Source organism: Cyclopterus lumpus, chromosome 12 (assembly GCF_009769545.1).
Source record: "Cyclopterus lumpus isolate fCycLum1 chromosome 12, fCycLum1.pri, whole genome shotgun sequence".
NCBI lineage: Eukaryota > Metazoa > Chordata > Actinopteri > Perciformes > Cyclopteridae > Cyclopterus > Cyclopterus lumpus.
In genome coordinates this window covers 2,372,879-2,388,569 of record NC_046977.1, presented here as the reverse complement: position 1 = coordinate 2,388,569, position 15,691 = coordinate 2,372,879, and the positions used below count along the sequence as shown (strand labels likewise).

Below are 15,691 nucleotides of genomic sequence, written 5' to 3'. Positions count from 1 at the left end.
TAGGACAGATCCACAGACTCCAGGTCGGTTTTAAATGAGATGGGGAGGCGCAGGCGCGGTGGATCTAAAGCAAACACAACATCCAAATCAGCCGGAGTCATGTGACCTGTCAGTTCAGTCAAACATCACCCCCCCCCCGTTCTCACGCGCACATCACTGGCATTGGCCGTGACATATGCAAATGTAACTAGGTCATATTGATAAGTGACAGACCGATTTAAATTAATATGTGTCAAACTAATCAATATATATGGATTCATAAACGTGATATGACACAATAAATAAGAGCCACACTTTCTTCCCCCACAACATCCAACCTGAGACCTTTTGGCTTTAAACATTAAATAATAGAAGTTGTTTGGCCAAAGCAAAAACGTGCAATCAAAAACAAAGAACAAATTACATAATTTTGAGCTACAAAATAAATGTACAGAACAACAAGCCCAAGACCAGACTGGGAACGAACCAACTCAGAGACGTGGCAGGTGCAGCTGATTGGACACAGGTGGACTCAATTAGGGGCGGGGGCTAACAATCACACAGGTAAAAACATACAGAGGCAGGAAGTGAAGTGAACACAGGGACACAATAATAATACACACACTAAATAAAAAAACAAAAGCGTACACACACACACACTTTACATTAAAATGTGACAATCAATATATATTGATTACTAAATGGGATATAGTTTCTTATCCATTTGAATCCACAAATAAGAGCTGCACTTTCTTCCCACAACCGTCTACAGTGAGTCCAACTATAGTTCTAGATCTTTTGGGCTTTCTAAAGTCTGAGTGGAGCTGCCAGAGTTTGACTAGAAGCTGTTCGGGAGAGAAAACATGCAAGACAAGCAAAAATGAACAAATTACATCATTTTTAAGCAACATAAATACATTTTATTTTATTTTAATCAGATTTTGGGAGCCCCTGCTGCTTCCTGACGCTTTACAACCACTAGATTCCTTCTGATGGAAAATAATCAATGTTTTTATAAAAAAATAAACTTCATATGCACAGAAAACTCAGCAAAGTATTGATTTCCACTATAATTCTTTCTTTTTCTTTCACCAAACTGAACTCACTTCCTGATGACAGAAGCAGATGAGGATCCCATCCAGAGATTAAAGGGCAGACCTTCCAGAGTGCAACAGGTCCGTGAACCTTCACCCACTTGGATCCCGAAGGCACGTTTTATCAACAGAAGTCAAAGCTCTCTCTCTTCTCCGATTGGTTCAAACCTCGCCTGATGCAGCTGCCTGCTGGCACATCTCAAGAAACAGAGGAGGAAAAGGAGGTGCCCGATGTCTTTATTCATCAGCCACGTGTATGCTACAATAGGACATGCGTCGATATCAATGCAGAGAGCAACATGTTGATTATTTAGCCCAAAAAAACACGTTTAAATTTGCCGTTCGATTATAATGTTTCATGGATTTTCTTTGGAAAGTGAGCTATTGTTTTGTTCTAAACATGCAGCAGCATTTCTTCAGAAGAGAGCTCACACATGCACAGCTGGAGGTGAGGCAGTGATAATGAGACCCAACGTGGTATTTGTCAAAGAAACGCAGTACACGTCAACAACAACAACAACAGAAAAGTGAGTTCACATTATTCTTGTACACACATCCCACACATTAATATTTAACAAATGCGTGGTGCACGATAACACAATTAATCGAACGAGGTGGTGACAGAGATCAGCTGACGTCACATGACGTGATGAACACGGAGCAACGCGAGGACAGAAGCAAGTGGGAATTCCCCGTGTTTCGGTATTACATCATACTGTGTTAACGACAATGATAACGAGGGTTTTTCTATCGTCTCCTTAATCACTCTGTTCAGTCGTCGCCGCGCATCAGGTACAGTAAATGTATTATACGATAAGAGTTTATGATGCGGTATCGTGGAAAATTTATCAAGTTTAGTATTCAAAAAAAGAACCCAGAGGGCAACATCCATGTTGGTCACCTGAAGACTGTTGTAAATGTGGACCCGCACGTTGCACTTTGGAGACAAACCCACATAAATATCCGTCCGTCGTCGCTGGAAGACAATATTCGACGAGGGGGAAAGATGGAGAAACTAAATACGTGGAAGAGGGGAGACGCTTTAGTCCTCAAAACTGGGCGGGTTGTCGTTCAGCAGGACGTGCCAGCGCTCGATCTTCTTGTCTTTTGTTCTTCAGGCATTCGTACCAGTGCTTCAGACACTCCCCTTTGGCCTGGATGCCCAGCTGACATCCTCCTGGAAAGAAAGCATTCGTTCAGTACGTTAGCAGCTCTGCGGGGCGCTCACATGAAGGCGTTCATCGTTAGCGCCAAACGCAGAGCAGTTGTCGCTAGTGCCGCAGGTGTTTAGTCATAAACCATGATCCAAAGTCAGAGGATCACCAAAGTTATCACAATTCATCATGGGGGCAACATGAATGTGAATATCAAACTGTATGGAAATCCATACAATAGTGGTTGAGATATTTCAGTCCAAAGTGAAGACCAACCAGAATGCTAAATTTGTCCAGCTGAGACAGATGGGCGTGTCGTTGTTAATTAAGAGAGAGAGGATCCCCAAAATGTGTACAATTTATCCTGAGCTGAACATGAATAGTTTTACCAAATTTGCTAAATGTAGTACAACCAGTACGACTATTTCACTCAATACCACCAATGAATCACCGGGCTTCACTGTTTGTGTAACACAAATGTCTGTACGAAATTTAATGGCAATCCATTGAGTCTGTGAGGCTGTCCTTTTGTCATGAACCACAAATATTAGCTTAAGATAAATGGAAACTATGGTGGCTAATGATGCATGATCAAAATTCAGTTTTTACTCTTCATCCTGACCGGGAACATGATATGTCTGAACCAGATTTTCATAGCAATCGATTCAATAGACATTTCGCTTGAAACCAACAACGTGAACCTCATGGGGGCGCAAGACGAACACTTAGGATCCCCAAAGTTTATAGGATTCATCCTCTGGGCACCGTGAATATAAGCACCGAATTGCATGGCAATCCGTCAAGTAGGTTGTCGAGTTATTGTAATTGGGCCTGGAGTGGTGGACCGACCAATCAGAAGATCAGGAAAACGTGATTACGAGACACACTTACCGATGAAATCATTGGATTTCCCCATGTCGTAGTCCCAGACTGAGATGTCGAGGTTTTCTTGGCTAACCTCGCCATGCTTTATTTCATAACCAAACTCCTGAAACACAGTGATTAAACGTTAACCGAGATCCGGGTGAGAAGAAGACGGCGAAGTTCGTTGAGATGAAACGGACCTCGTTAAACTCCGGGTTGAGAGTCTTCTTTTTGGTCTGGGTCTTGTTTTTAGCTTTCTTCCCCATATCTGGTTTCAGACATCTGCAGCGCAAACATAAAATAGCACTGTTATTATTAAACATGTTAAAAACAAACGCATGTTACATTTGAGACTTTTAAATTACATTTATTCCTACTTACGTGACACGATAACCCGCTACATGTTCTCACGCGATATCACAAATATAAACACTTGTTTTGCAGACTTTTCTGCATCTTACTTTAAACCCATCTGAGCTAAAACCAACCAAAATAAACCTGTAATCCAGCTTTTAAAATATCAAATAGAAACATAACCTGAGCATCGTTCACCTATGATATACTATTCAAAATAAACACGAACCGACTAACACATTTTAATAATATTATAACTTTTGATAACATAAACCATGAAAAGTGGCTCTATGCGAACGTTTGTCTGTTACATGTGAAGCTAAGAGATGGTTAGCTTAGCTTAAAAAGAAAATGCCTACAGAGACAGGCTAACGGTTTTCCCCCTATTTCCAGTAGTTGTGCTAAGCTAAGCTAACCTCCTGGCTTTCGTGGTGTCCACCTTTCACATCTAAGTAAGAATAAGCAGATTTCCCCCCAAAATGTTGTGACTATCCCTTTGACCATAATCTGGAGGACCCGGCTGAGTGGAGCGCCCTACATTTTGACGAACGGGTCGGAGTACCCGTTGGAGTCCATCGCCGCCAGGTGGAGCGCAGCGCACGGACGCCCACCATCAGACGCCCCTGCTGGCTGTTGTACGTCAGCGACACCAGAATACGACCCCTCTCCTCTGAATCCTCCCCTCGTTTACCTGCACAAACAAACACACACATACAATATATATATATATATATAATATAATATATATATATTATATATATATATATATATAAAAATATATTTAAATATTAACATTAATATATTTAAATATTTATATATATATTAAAATATATATTTTTATATGTATATTCATATATATATATATATATATAAATATATATTTTTTTAAATATATATATATATATATATATATATATATATATATATATATATAAATACCACACATGCACACAAAGTAACAGTATTTAATTTCACTGATTTTAATGCTCCTTTGCCCTCTTTACATCTCTGGAGGGTTTTAGACAGTGATTATCATAATATCTACTAAAGGAGGATAACGTACATGCTTAGAAGGACCAAATGGTCGACATGTATATTATTATGCAGTGTGATTAACTCCAGAACCAGCAATGCATTCGTCCGTCTAGTTTGGTATTTCCTGTCTGTCGTTCTACAGAAAATTAGTCACGGTTATATCTTTTTTTTAATTTTTAAAGTAGTTTCATAAAACAGCTGGTCTCTGTAGTTTATATCATACAAACATGGGGAAACAGTCCATTTTGTTTGGGGACTATTTTCAGCGGCGGATTAATCCACATTTGGTGCAGCGAGGCCACTGATGGTGGAAACAGTGTATATCTTAATGATATTGAAGGACTTTAATGTGGATCGATCACGTCTGATACCCGATCCGCTTAATTAGATCAGTATCGGCTCGGCATGTAAGATGCTGATGGCACGGAGGAGGAAGGTATCGCACCGCGGTCGTTAGTGGATTCATTTACTGGCTGTTTATCGGTGTCAATAAACACTCAGAGTACTGCGGAACAGTCAAATCATATCCAGCACACGGCAGCTCCAGATCCACGAGCGGGTCTTACGTCGTCCTCATAGAGAGCCATGCCACGGGCCGAGCCTCCAACAGCCTTCTTCACCTGCACGGAGAATAACCAGCATCCTCGTCATCAATCAAAATCATCATCATCAAAATCACTGCTATACTCACTTTCTTGCTTCACATGTGTACACTATGAAGATGCAGCCAGCAGCTGATGAGGTAGCATAGCTTAGCATAAAGACTGGAAAAGGTTAAATAGATCCACCTCACGGGACTTCTGAAGCTCACTCTAAAGTCTCATTTTCATCTCGTTTGGGAAAAATGAACAAAAACCAAAGCATATGAAAAAAGGTGTTTGCGGGAAATCTTTATGCTATGCTAAGCTAAGCTAAGCGTAGCTTACTGGCTCTTGCTTCACATTGAGGCTACAGACACGAGAGTGGCGTCGATCTTCTTGTTTCACTCTCGGTAAGAAAGCAAATAATCGAGTTCATTAAAAGCTTTCCCTTGAAGAAAAGTCATATTAAGGTTCATTACCAGGTGGTAGCTGCTCTGGTTTTAAATTTGTCGTGTTTTTTTTTAGCGTTTCTTGCTTTTATTTTGCGAGAAGAACGTTGCATGCTCCTGAAAATACTTATTCATTTAACGTCTTGATCACCTTCTTTACCTTTATGAGGTAATGAAGTATTTCAATTCAACTCACCTGGATCACTCGCTCCAAACAAACACTGAAGTTCTTCTTCTGGTTGAACTTCAGTTTCTTCAGAGCGACTCGCGTCTCTCCGATGAACTCGTTGTGTCCGAACTTGTCCTCGTCGCTCACCGAGAGCCTGCAAGACGAGACCAGAGGGCGCCGTGAGGCTTCTCTTCGCCGCCGCCGGGAAAGGAAAAGTCCAAGGTCGGAGCTTACCGGAGGGTTTTGCGCGACATCTCGTCATCGTTGATGCCGTGGTAGACCAGGGTCTCGTTCCACACGGGGTTCAGGGTGGTTTTCAGGGTCTTGGTGCGAAGCTTGTTGGACTGAGAAGAAGAGATTCGTTACCGAGGACGAAAGGCGTGCGGCGCTCCTGAAGGGTTTAATGAGACGGGGGGGGGTCGGTACCTTACTGGCTCCCGGTAAGAGATGCAGCTTCACGTACGGGTCGGCGAGGCCGTTCGAGTCCATCGGCTTTAGACCCTGAGACACAGCAGAGAGGCACGAGGGTTAGAGGTGTTCAACGTTCTTCTTCTTCTATATTCAACATGTTTGATTGTTGGACTGCAAATCTAATTCACACTTATTGGATACGTAATTGTTTTCGTCTCCTCATTTCTTGTCTTTTCTCGCCAGTTCTCGTCTTTAATTGTCTCGTCTCGTCTTTGTTTTTGACTCGTCTCCTCCGGTCATCTCTTGTCGAGTCTTATCTCGTCTCGTTCCATCTCTCATTGGCTCGTCTTGACTTTCCCATCTCCTCCTAACGCACTTCGAGTTTGCTTATTGGTTTAGTCTCGTCTTGTCGTATCTTATTAGCCTTATGTTGTCTTGTTCTGTTTAGTTTTGTCTAATTTTGTCTTTCCCCCATCTGGTCTCGTCTCGTCCCATCTCCTTAAGTTTTTTCCTATCCTATTTAGTCTTAAATTGTCTTAATCCATTTGGATTTGTCTAATATTGTCCCATCTGGTCTCATCTGGCCCCGTCTGGTCCGGTCTCCCATCCGGTACCTTGGCCTTAGCGACGCAGCAGTGCAGCGCGTGGTTCTCCTGGTCGTACAGCAGACTGAACTCCAGCGACCCCAGAGTGGCTGCAAGAAGACAAACACGAGGAGCGCGTGAAGAAACAGAATCTGTTCCGTCGGAAAAGAAACCAATTTCCCTCCAAAGGCAGATAAACATTGATTTGTTCCTCTCGGGGATTCAACCCGCGGGGCCCAATTTACATGAATCACAGAGCCGGAGACGCTTTCACGTCCCGGAGAAGGAAAAGATCAAATCTCACTGGCGTCGTCCGAGTCGCATTCGTCCGAGTCCTCCGTTCGATCCGGTGGCGGGCGCGGGGCGCGGCGCTGTTGACCGCCGGCGGGTCGATTCCGGTCGCGGGAGCACGTGACGAAATGGAGCCGGAGACGGCGGCGTTGTCGCTTCCCCTCCGCGGCCTCTTTGTTTTCCACGCCTGCAGCGGGAAGCAATTAATTCTGTCTGAAGCATCTTTTTTTATACACGATGTGTATTTGTTGTTTGAACGTGGGCGGGGGGGGGGGGGGTATTCTTTACCTGAGGCGGGGGCCACCTGCTGAGCGTTGGCTCGAGGTGGTTTTGGAGGCCAACGCGTGGCTCTCGGTCCTCATTGGCGCCGCCGGACAGGACGGACTCCTGGTCGCGGCCGCCAGCCGGCGTCCTCGCTGTCTGAGGCCTGCTGCTGCGTCTCTGAGGGCGATGAGATGAACACACGACACACAAAGTTTAAGTAGAAATAAGGTAAAAGTACCACATTCAAGCTGAGAATTAGGATCAAAATATACTTAAAACAATCCTTACAGATCGGCTCATTAAAGAATGAAATCGTTTTATTTGATTGGAGGTCATTCTATGCTAAGCTACCCAGCAGTATATAAAGTAAATAATATATAATATATATAATTATGAGGGTTTGAATGCTGGACTGGAGTATTTTTTTTCTACTTTAACTTGAGTCAATTATGTGTTTACGGATGTATAATGATAGCTTAGATTTACAGTTCAAAATTATTCTGATTATATTTAAGTACCGTATCCCTGATGATGTGTTGGAGGTTCCTGTGGTCCACCGTGGCCCCCCGGACCAGAACCGTTCACGGTGCCGGTCTGTCGAGGTCCGGACAGAGAGAGGGGGGCGGGCAGACCCTGCTGGACTCTCCCCTTGAAGAACCAAGCTCCAGAACGCTTCTGCACCTGCAGGAGCACACAGGGAACCCATGACCGACCCCAAGAGAGAACCAGTGGAGTCTGGAGGCACAGCCACAGGTTCTAAAGGAGGAGGAGGAGGAGGAGGATGAAGAAGAGGAGGAGGAGGAGTATGATGAAGAAGAGGAGGAGGAGGATGAAGAGGAGGAGGATGATAAAGAAGAGGAGGAGGAGGAGGAGGAGGATGATAAAGAAGAGGAGGACGATGAAGAAGAGGAGGAGGAGGATGAAGAAGAGGAGGAGGCGGAGGAGGGGGATAAAGATGTGGAGGAGGAGGAGGAGGATGAAGAGGAGGATGATAAAGAAGAGGAGGAGGATGAAGAAGAGGAGGAGGCGGAGGAGGGGGATAAAGATGTGGAGGAGGAGGAGGAGGATGATAAAGAAGAGGATGAGGAAGATAAAGATGATGATGCGGATGAGGATGATAAAGATGAGGAGGATGAAGAGGAGGAGGATAAAGATGAGAAGGAGGATGAAGAGGAGGAGGATAAAGAAGAGGAGGAGGATGAAGAGGAGGAGGATAAAAAAGAGGAGGAGGATGATAAAGATGAGGAGGAGGATGAAGAGGAGGAGGAGGATGATAAAGATGAGGAGGAGGAGGATGAAGAGGAGGATGATAAAGAAGAGGAGGAGGATGAAGAGGAGGAGGAGGATGATAAAGATGAGGAGGAGGAAGAGGAGGATGATAAAGAAGAGGAGGTGGATGATTCATTTGCGTAATAATGTGTGAATATCTATAAAATCATTTTTAAAAGGCGTTTATTTCTTCCCTTTGGTTGGAGTCGTTATTCTGCGTCTGACTGACAGGAGAGAGCATTTATTTAAAGGCTCCGGCTCCCCGAAGCGAACTGCAGCGCCATCATCACAACGTTGTGTAACCGCAGAGCAGACCTCACTCTTCACGTTTCATATTGATCAAAACGCTATCTGTATTTTCTTTTTTTAAGAATTAAAAAGACGTTGAAAATAAATCATTTGGGGTTAGGGGGGGGGGGGGGGGGGGTTATTGAGGAGGTGTCAATGGAAGGTAATTTTCCAGGTCACTGGACAGTGAAATGCAATTCTGTGGGTAAAAAAGTCCAAAAGTTAGAAAAAGGTTCAATTCTCCGTTCTGCCCCCCTAAATTGCCCCCGTGATTTTATCAAACCACTCTGTTCTTCTCCTTCCTTCCTCCTCCTTACTCCTCTTCTTCCTCTTCCTCCTCCTCTTCTTCCTTCCTCCTTCCTCCTCCTTCCTCCTCCTCTTCTTCCTTCCTCCTCCTTCCTCCTCCTTCCTCTTCCTTCCTCCTCTTCCTCCTCCTTCCTCCTTCCTCCCTCCTTCCTCCTTCCTCCTTACTCCTCCTCTTCCCTCCTCCTCCTTCCTCCTTCCTCCTCCTCTTCCCTCCTCTTCTTCCTCTTCCTCCTCCTCTTCTTCCTTCCTCCTCCTTCCTCTTCCTCCTCCTCCTCTTCCTCCTCCTCCTCCTCTTCCCTCCCTCTCCTCCTTCCTCCTCTCCTCCTCCTTCCTCTCCTTCTCTTCCTTTCTCCTCCTCTTCCTCCTCCTCCTCCTCCTCCTCTTCCTCCTTCTCCTCCTTCCTTCCTCCTCTTCCTCCTCTTCTCTCCTCCTCCTCTTTCTCTTTTCCTCTCTTCCTCTTCTTTCCTCCTTCCTCCTTCCTCCCTCCTCCTCCCTCCTCTCCTCCCTCCTCCCCTCTTCCTCCTCCTCTTCCTCTTCCTCCCTCTCCTCCTTCCCTCCTTCCTCCCTTCCCCCCTCCTCTTTTCCTCTCCTTCCTCCTCCCCTCCTCCTCCTCCTCCCCTCCTCCCTCTCCTCCTCCCTCCTCCTCCCTTCCTCCTCCTTCCTCTCCTTCCTCCTCCTTCCTCCTTCCTCTTCCTCTTCCTCCTCCTCCTTCTCTCTTCCTCCTTTTCTCCTCCTTCCTCCTCTTCCTCTTTCCTTCCTCTTCCTCCCTTCCTCTCCTCCTCCTCCTCCTCTTCTTCCTCCTTCCTCCTCCTTCCTCCTCTCCTCTCCTTCTTCCTCCTCCTCCTCCTCTTCCTCCTCTTCCTCCTCTTCCTCTCCTCCTCTTCTTCCTCTCCTCCTCCTCCTTCCTCTTCCTCCTCCTCCTTCCTCCTCCTTCCCTCTCCTCCTCCTTCCTTCCTCTTCCCTCTTTTCCTCTCTCCTCCTCTCCCCTCCTCTTCCTTCCTCCTCCTCCTTCCTCCTCCTTCCTCCTCCTTCCTCCTTCCTCTTCCTTCCTCTTCCTCCTCTTCCTCCTCCTCCTCCTCCTCCTCTCTCTTCCTTCCTCCTTCCTCTCTTCCTCCTCTTCCTCTTCCTCCTCTCCTCTTCCTCCTCTTCTTTCCTCTCTTCCTCCTCCTCTCTTCCTCCTCTTCTTCCTCTTCCTTTCCTCCTCCTCTCCTCCTCTTCCCTCCTTTTCCTCCTCCTCCTTCCTCCTCTTCCTCCTTTCCTCCTCCTCCTCCCTCCTCTCTCCTCTCCTCTTCCTCCTCCTCTTCTTCCTTCCTCTCCTTCCTCCTTCCTCTTCCTCCTCCTCCTCCTCCTCTTCCTCCTTTTCCTCCTCCTCCTTCCTCCTCCTTCCTCTTCCTCCTCCTCCTTCCTCCTCCTCTTCTTCCTCCTCCTCCTTTCCTCCTCCTTCCTCTTCCTCCTCCTCCTCCTCCTCTTCCCTCCTTTTCCTCCTCCTCCTTCCTCCTCCTTCCTCTTCCTCCTCCTCCTTCCTCCTCCCTCCCTCCTCCTTCTCTCCTCCTCTCACCTCTTGCTGCTCATTACAGATTCTGCAGAGCCACACCGGACTCGTCCTGCTGTTGCTCCGAATCCCACATTTGCTGCACATGTGCTGCAAAGAGGCAAATACATATATTATATATATACCAGCGGAAAAGTACTTCAGCAAGAGTATTAATACCACTTGTACATGTTAGTGAAGTCAAATGTGATTAAAGTATTAAAACTGCAACGGTTCTACTAATAAATATACTGTCTTTATAATATAATTACTCATGCATTTGTGTAAAATAGGGATTTTACTGCTGCGGTTCATTTTGAACTATTTGAATACATATTTTCATCATGGATTCATCTGCTGATTATTAATTAATCATCAATCGATAAGATTGTTTCGATCGTTCTCTAAAAACAGTGAAAATAGTGAGAAATTATTGAAATTATTACAATTATCAACATTATTAGAAGAAGAAAAACATTCAAATCTTCGCATTTGAGAAACTGGAACCGTGAAATGTTTTGACATGAAAAATGTGTGCGTGCGTGTGTGTGTGTGTGTGCGCGTGTGTGTGTGTGTGCGTGTGTGTGTGCGTGCGTGCGTGTGTGTGTGGGTGTGCGTGCGTGTGCGTGTGTGTGTGCGTGTGTGTGTGTGTGTGTGTTTGTGTGTGTGTGTGTGTGCGTGTGTGTCTCTTTGTCTGTCTGTCCGTCAGCTGATCTCTCAAACAGTCCATCAGTATATTTGTGTGACTGCACGCTCGTGATCGTGGTTTTTATGTCGTTATTGACTCCTCGCTCCACCTGCAAGTGATCAATAACTGGTGATCAATAACCTAGTGATCAATAACCTAGTGATCAATAACTGGTGATCAATAACCTAGTGATCAATAACCTAGTGATCAATAACTGGTGATCAATAACCTAGTGATCAATAACTGGTGATCAATAACCTAGTGATCAATAACCTAGTGATCAATAACTGGTGATCAATAACCTAGTGATCAATAACTGGTGATCAATAACCTAGTGATCAATAACCTAGTGATCAATAACCACTTCAGTTTGGCCTCTCGTGCATTGATGTTTGGATTTGTAAACTAATTAGTTACTAATACCGAATTCTTCATTTTGTATTGTCGCACGAGAGGAAAATATTAAAATACAAATACCTCAGATGTGTACTTGAGTAAATGTACTTAGTTACATTCCACCACTGCATTAGACACACACACACACACACGCACGCACACACACACACACAGTCTCGAGACCGGGAGATGTCAGCGCACGGCCCACCAGGCGCTCATCGCCATGGGAACCTTCTCTGCATCTCACACAGTGAACACTAAACCCTGAGACGTCCTCTGGGGACCTGAACCACGTGGTTGGGGTGGGGGGGTGGGGGGGGGGGGTGGGGGGGGGTTAGGGTGTCTGCCTACTTTGTTGCACTGCACACACAGGACGGCCGTGACCCCCTGCGGTCCGAAGGACGTCCCGCACAGCAGGCAGTGCGACCGGCCGTCGCCGCACGCCGTCCTCTCGATGTTTTTCAGGCGACTGGAGAGGCGCCTGGATTAACACATGTGACTGAATGTAAAAAACAAAGTCTTACACACACACACACACACACACACACACACATAAATCATCCGACTCGGCGAGCATGATGTGATCATGTGCAACGGAGACAACAGTTTTTCCGTCTCACTCAATCCTCTCGTGCTCCGTGGCCTCCATCATGGCCGCCCGGGCCAGCACGCCGTTGATGATCTCCTTCTCCTCATCCGTGAGCTCCTCCCCCGGGGGGCCGCCAGACATGTTCATCGTCCACCCGATCCTGAAACCCAAAACAAACGCACGCACGCACACACACACACACACACACACACACACACACACACACACACACACACACACGTATGAGTATAAGTGGCATGAAAAGTAAAAACGCAGCTCCTCCAAAAAAAAGAGCATCGCTGAGGAGAGTCTGGGGAGCACAGCTGGGAACGTTGTCACAAACAATAGCTCACCGGGAGGCGACGCGGTGGATCGTCATGACAACGCTCCTTTTTACATTTCATAAATGTTTAAGGTTTAATGCCCTCTGTGATGTAACTGATTTTAAAACTGTAAACATATGTACTCTGAGCAGATGAGACTGAGATATGATATTTACATGTTTTCGTGTATTTTACTTATTCTATTTAAATTTTTTTATTTAAAAAAATAAATAAATAAACATAATTAATTCTGTTTATTTTATTTTATCTCCAAAAAAAAAAAAAACATTTAAAAAAAATAAATAAATAAACATAATTAATTCTGTTTATTTTATTTATCTCCAAAAAAAAACAAAAAACATTTAAAAAATAAAATAAAATAAACAGAATTAATTATCATTATTGTGATGATTAATTATGTGTCTGTTTGATATCTGTCTGGCATCCCATAATGAGCAGGAACATGCAGCAGCCAATTACAGGAATTGAGCTCGATGCTTCACCAGATGATGCAGATGATCTGTTCTATTATCGTGGATGTATTTATTTAGATAAAGCTCCAAATATTACACCATTAACACGCCAGCTAATGAGAGACTTAATTTAACCCTTAAAAATAACTAACAACCCGACTCAAAAGCCACTGGATGTCAGCAGAAACAAGACACTCTTAAATACACATTCATAACGTATTGTACTTGTACTGAAATCTGAGAAGATGAGAGAATATTCTGAAGTCGTGCGAGATGGGACGGCGTGGTTTGCCGGATACATAACTGTGAAGCCCTGCAGGCTGCAGATGGAACATGGAGATGCTTATGAGGCTTTAAGCTACCCGCATCCTGCTCCCACTAGCATTTTCTATGTTCTTAAGTGAAGGTCGTGACCTCGTGGTAAACCATCAGTGTTATGCAGATGTCATTAACTGTCTCGAACGTCTTCTTATTGACGTGTGTTTAATCAATTTTAGCCGGATCGAAACACGTGTGACGATGGCGGCGAGAAGTCTTCTGCGGGGGTTTGTGTGAGTTCTTAACAGATCGTCGGAACAGGATGAATTATAATCCCTTAACTTTCGTAAACATTATACATGCTAAACATTCTGAGCATGTTAGCATGCAGATGTTAGCATTTGGCACAAAGCACGGCCGTGTCAAAGTACAGGCGGCAACGCCCAATTCTGAAACTGTAACACAATGGTGAAGTTCCTTTCACCTGCATTCTCTCTCCTGACCACCAGGGGGCGACTCCTCTGGTTGTATAGAAGTCTATGCTTCATGTGTTAAAGCTGCATTCTCTCTCCCTGACCACCAGGGGGCGACTCCTCTGGTTGTATAGAAGTCTATGCTTCATGAGTTAAAGCTGCATTCTCTCTCCTGACCACTAGGGGGCGACTCCTCTGGTTGTATAGAAGTCTATGCTTCATGTGTTAAAGCTGCATTCTCTCTCCTGACCACCAGGGGGGGACTCCTCTGGTTGTATAGAAGTCTATGCTTCATGTGTTAAAGCTGCATTCTCTCTCCTGACCACCAGGGGGCGACTCCTCTGGTTGTATAGGAAGTCTATGCTTCATGTGTTAAAGCTGCATTCTCTCTTCCTGACCACCAGGGGGGGACTCCTCTGGTTGTATAGAAGTCTATGCTTCATGTGTTAAAGCTGCATTTCTCTCTCCTGACCACCAGGGGGCGACTCCTCTGGTTGTATAGAAGTCTATGCTTCATGTGTTAAAGCTGCATTCTCTCTCCTGACCACCAGGGGGCGACTCCTCTGGTTGTATAGAAGTCAATGCTTCATGTGTTAAAGCTGCATTCTCTCTCCTGACCACCAGGGGCGACTCCCTCTGGTTGTATAGAAGTCAATGCTTCATGTGTTATACCTGTTATACCCTTTTGGTTTGAGTGAAGGGATTCAGGATCTTGGAGAAGGTGAACTTGCATCCGGAGTAAACCTACGGAGAGAAAAACAAACAGAAGATAGAGAAAGAAAAGAGAAAGAGAGAGAGGGAGAGAGACTATTACTTTCAGACTACATCACTTCTGTGAAACCTTGAGGGGGTTCGTTGCACAAAGACTCGCTCCATGAAGCCGACTTCTGGGGAAAGTACTTCACCAATTTTAAAGAACTGTGTGTCCAGTTCCCTCGAGCTTTGGTTTCCGTAAACTTGATGTTGTTTTCCCGTTAACAGAATTATACCAATAACACCGCAGAGCAGGAGAAAGGATCCTGGTTCTCTTTTACTTGTGGTGCATGCGGCAGCTGGCTGACAAAGTGCTTCCTGTTTAACCCTCTCAAAGGAGGAGGAGCTGCCTGAGTCTTCCTCTTCAGACCAAGACCTGCATCCTCCGGGCCGCCAGACGGGACCATTCGTATTCACGTGAAGCGTATGTGCCTGAGGGTCTGCAGACTGTAGGCATCCAACCCTAACCCCATCTCAACCTTAACCCCCAACCCTAACCCCATCTCAACCTTAACCCCCAACCCTAACCCCATCTCAACCTTAACCCCCAACCCTAACCCCATCTCAACCTTAACCCACAACCCTAAACCCCATCTCAACCTTAACCCCCAACCCTAACCCCATCTCAACCTTAACCCCCAACCCAAAACCCCATCTCAACCTTAACCCACAACCCTAACCCCATCTCAACCTTAACCCACAACCCTAACCCCATCTCAACCTTAACCACAAACCCTAACCCCATCTCAACCTTAACCCACAACCCTAACCCCATCTCAAGCCTAAACCCACAACCCTAACCCCATCTCAACCTTAACCCACAACCCTAACCCCATCTCAACCTTAAGCCCCAACCCTAACCCCATCTCAACCTTAACCCACAACCCTAACCCCATCTCAACCTTAAACCACAAACCCTAACCCCATCTCAAGCCTAAAACCACAACCCTAACCCATCTCAACCTTAACCCACAACCTAACCCCATCTCAACCTTAACCCACAACCCTAACCCCATCTCAACCTTAACCCACAACCCTAAACCCATCTCAACCTTAACCCACAACCTTAACCCCATCTCAACCTTAACCCACAACCCTAACCCCATCTCAACCTT

At 45.3% G+C, this 15,691-nt stretch overlaps 1 protein-coding gene across 1 annotated transcript; it reads right to left on the bottom strand.

Moving 5' to 3' along the window:
• Positions 1 to 2,115: 2,115 nt before the first annotated feature.
• Positions 2,116 to 12,443, bottom strand: rph3aa (rabphilin 3A homolog (mouse), a). Its single transcript, XM_034547215.1, is given in 17 exon segments — positions 2,116 to 2,181; positions 2,183 to 2,250; positions 3,119 to 3,215; positions 3,292 to 3,373; positions 3,984 to 4,045; positions 4,048 to 4,141; positions 5,048 to 5,100; positions 5,707 to 5,833; positions 5,914 to 6,023; positions 6,106 to 6,180; positions 6,705 to 6,784; positions 6,979 to 7,152; positions 7,270 to 7,404; positions 7,748 to 7,910; positions 10,651 to 10,734; positions 12,059 to 12,188; positions 12,328 to 12,443. Coding segments are annotated over 17 exon segments (1,716 nt in total).
• Between the last annotated feature and the right edge of the window lie 3,248 nt (positions 12,444 to 15,691).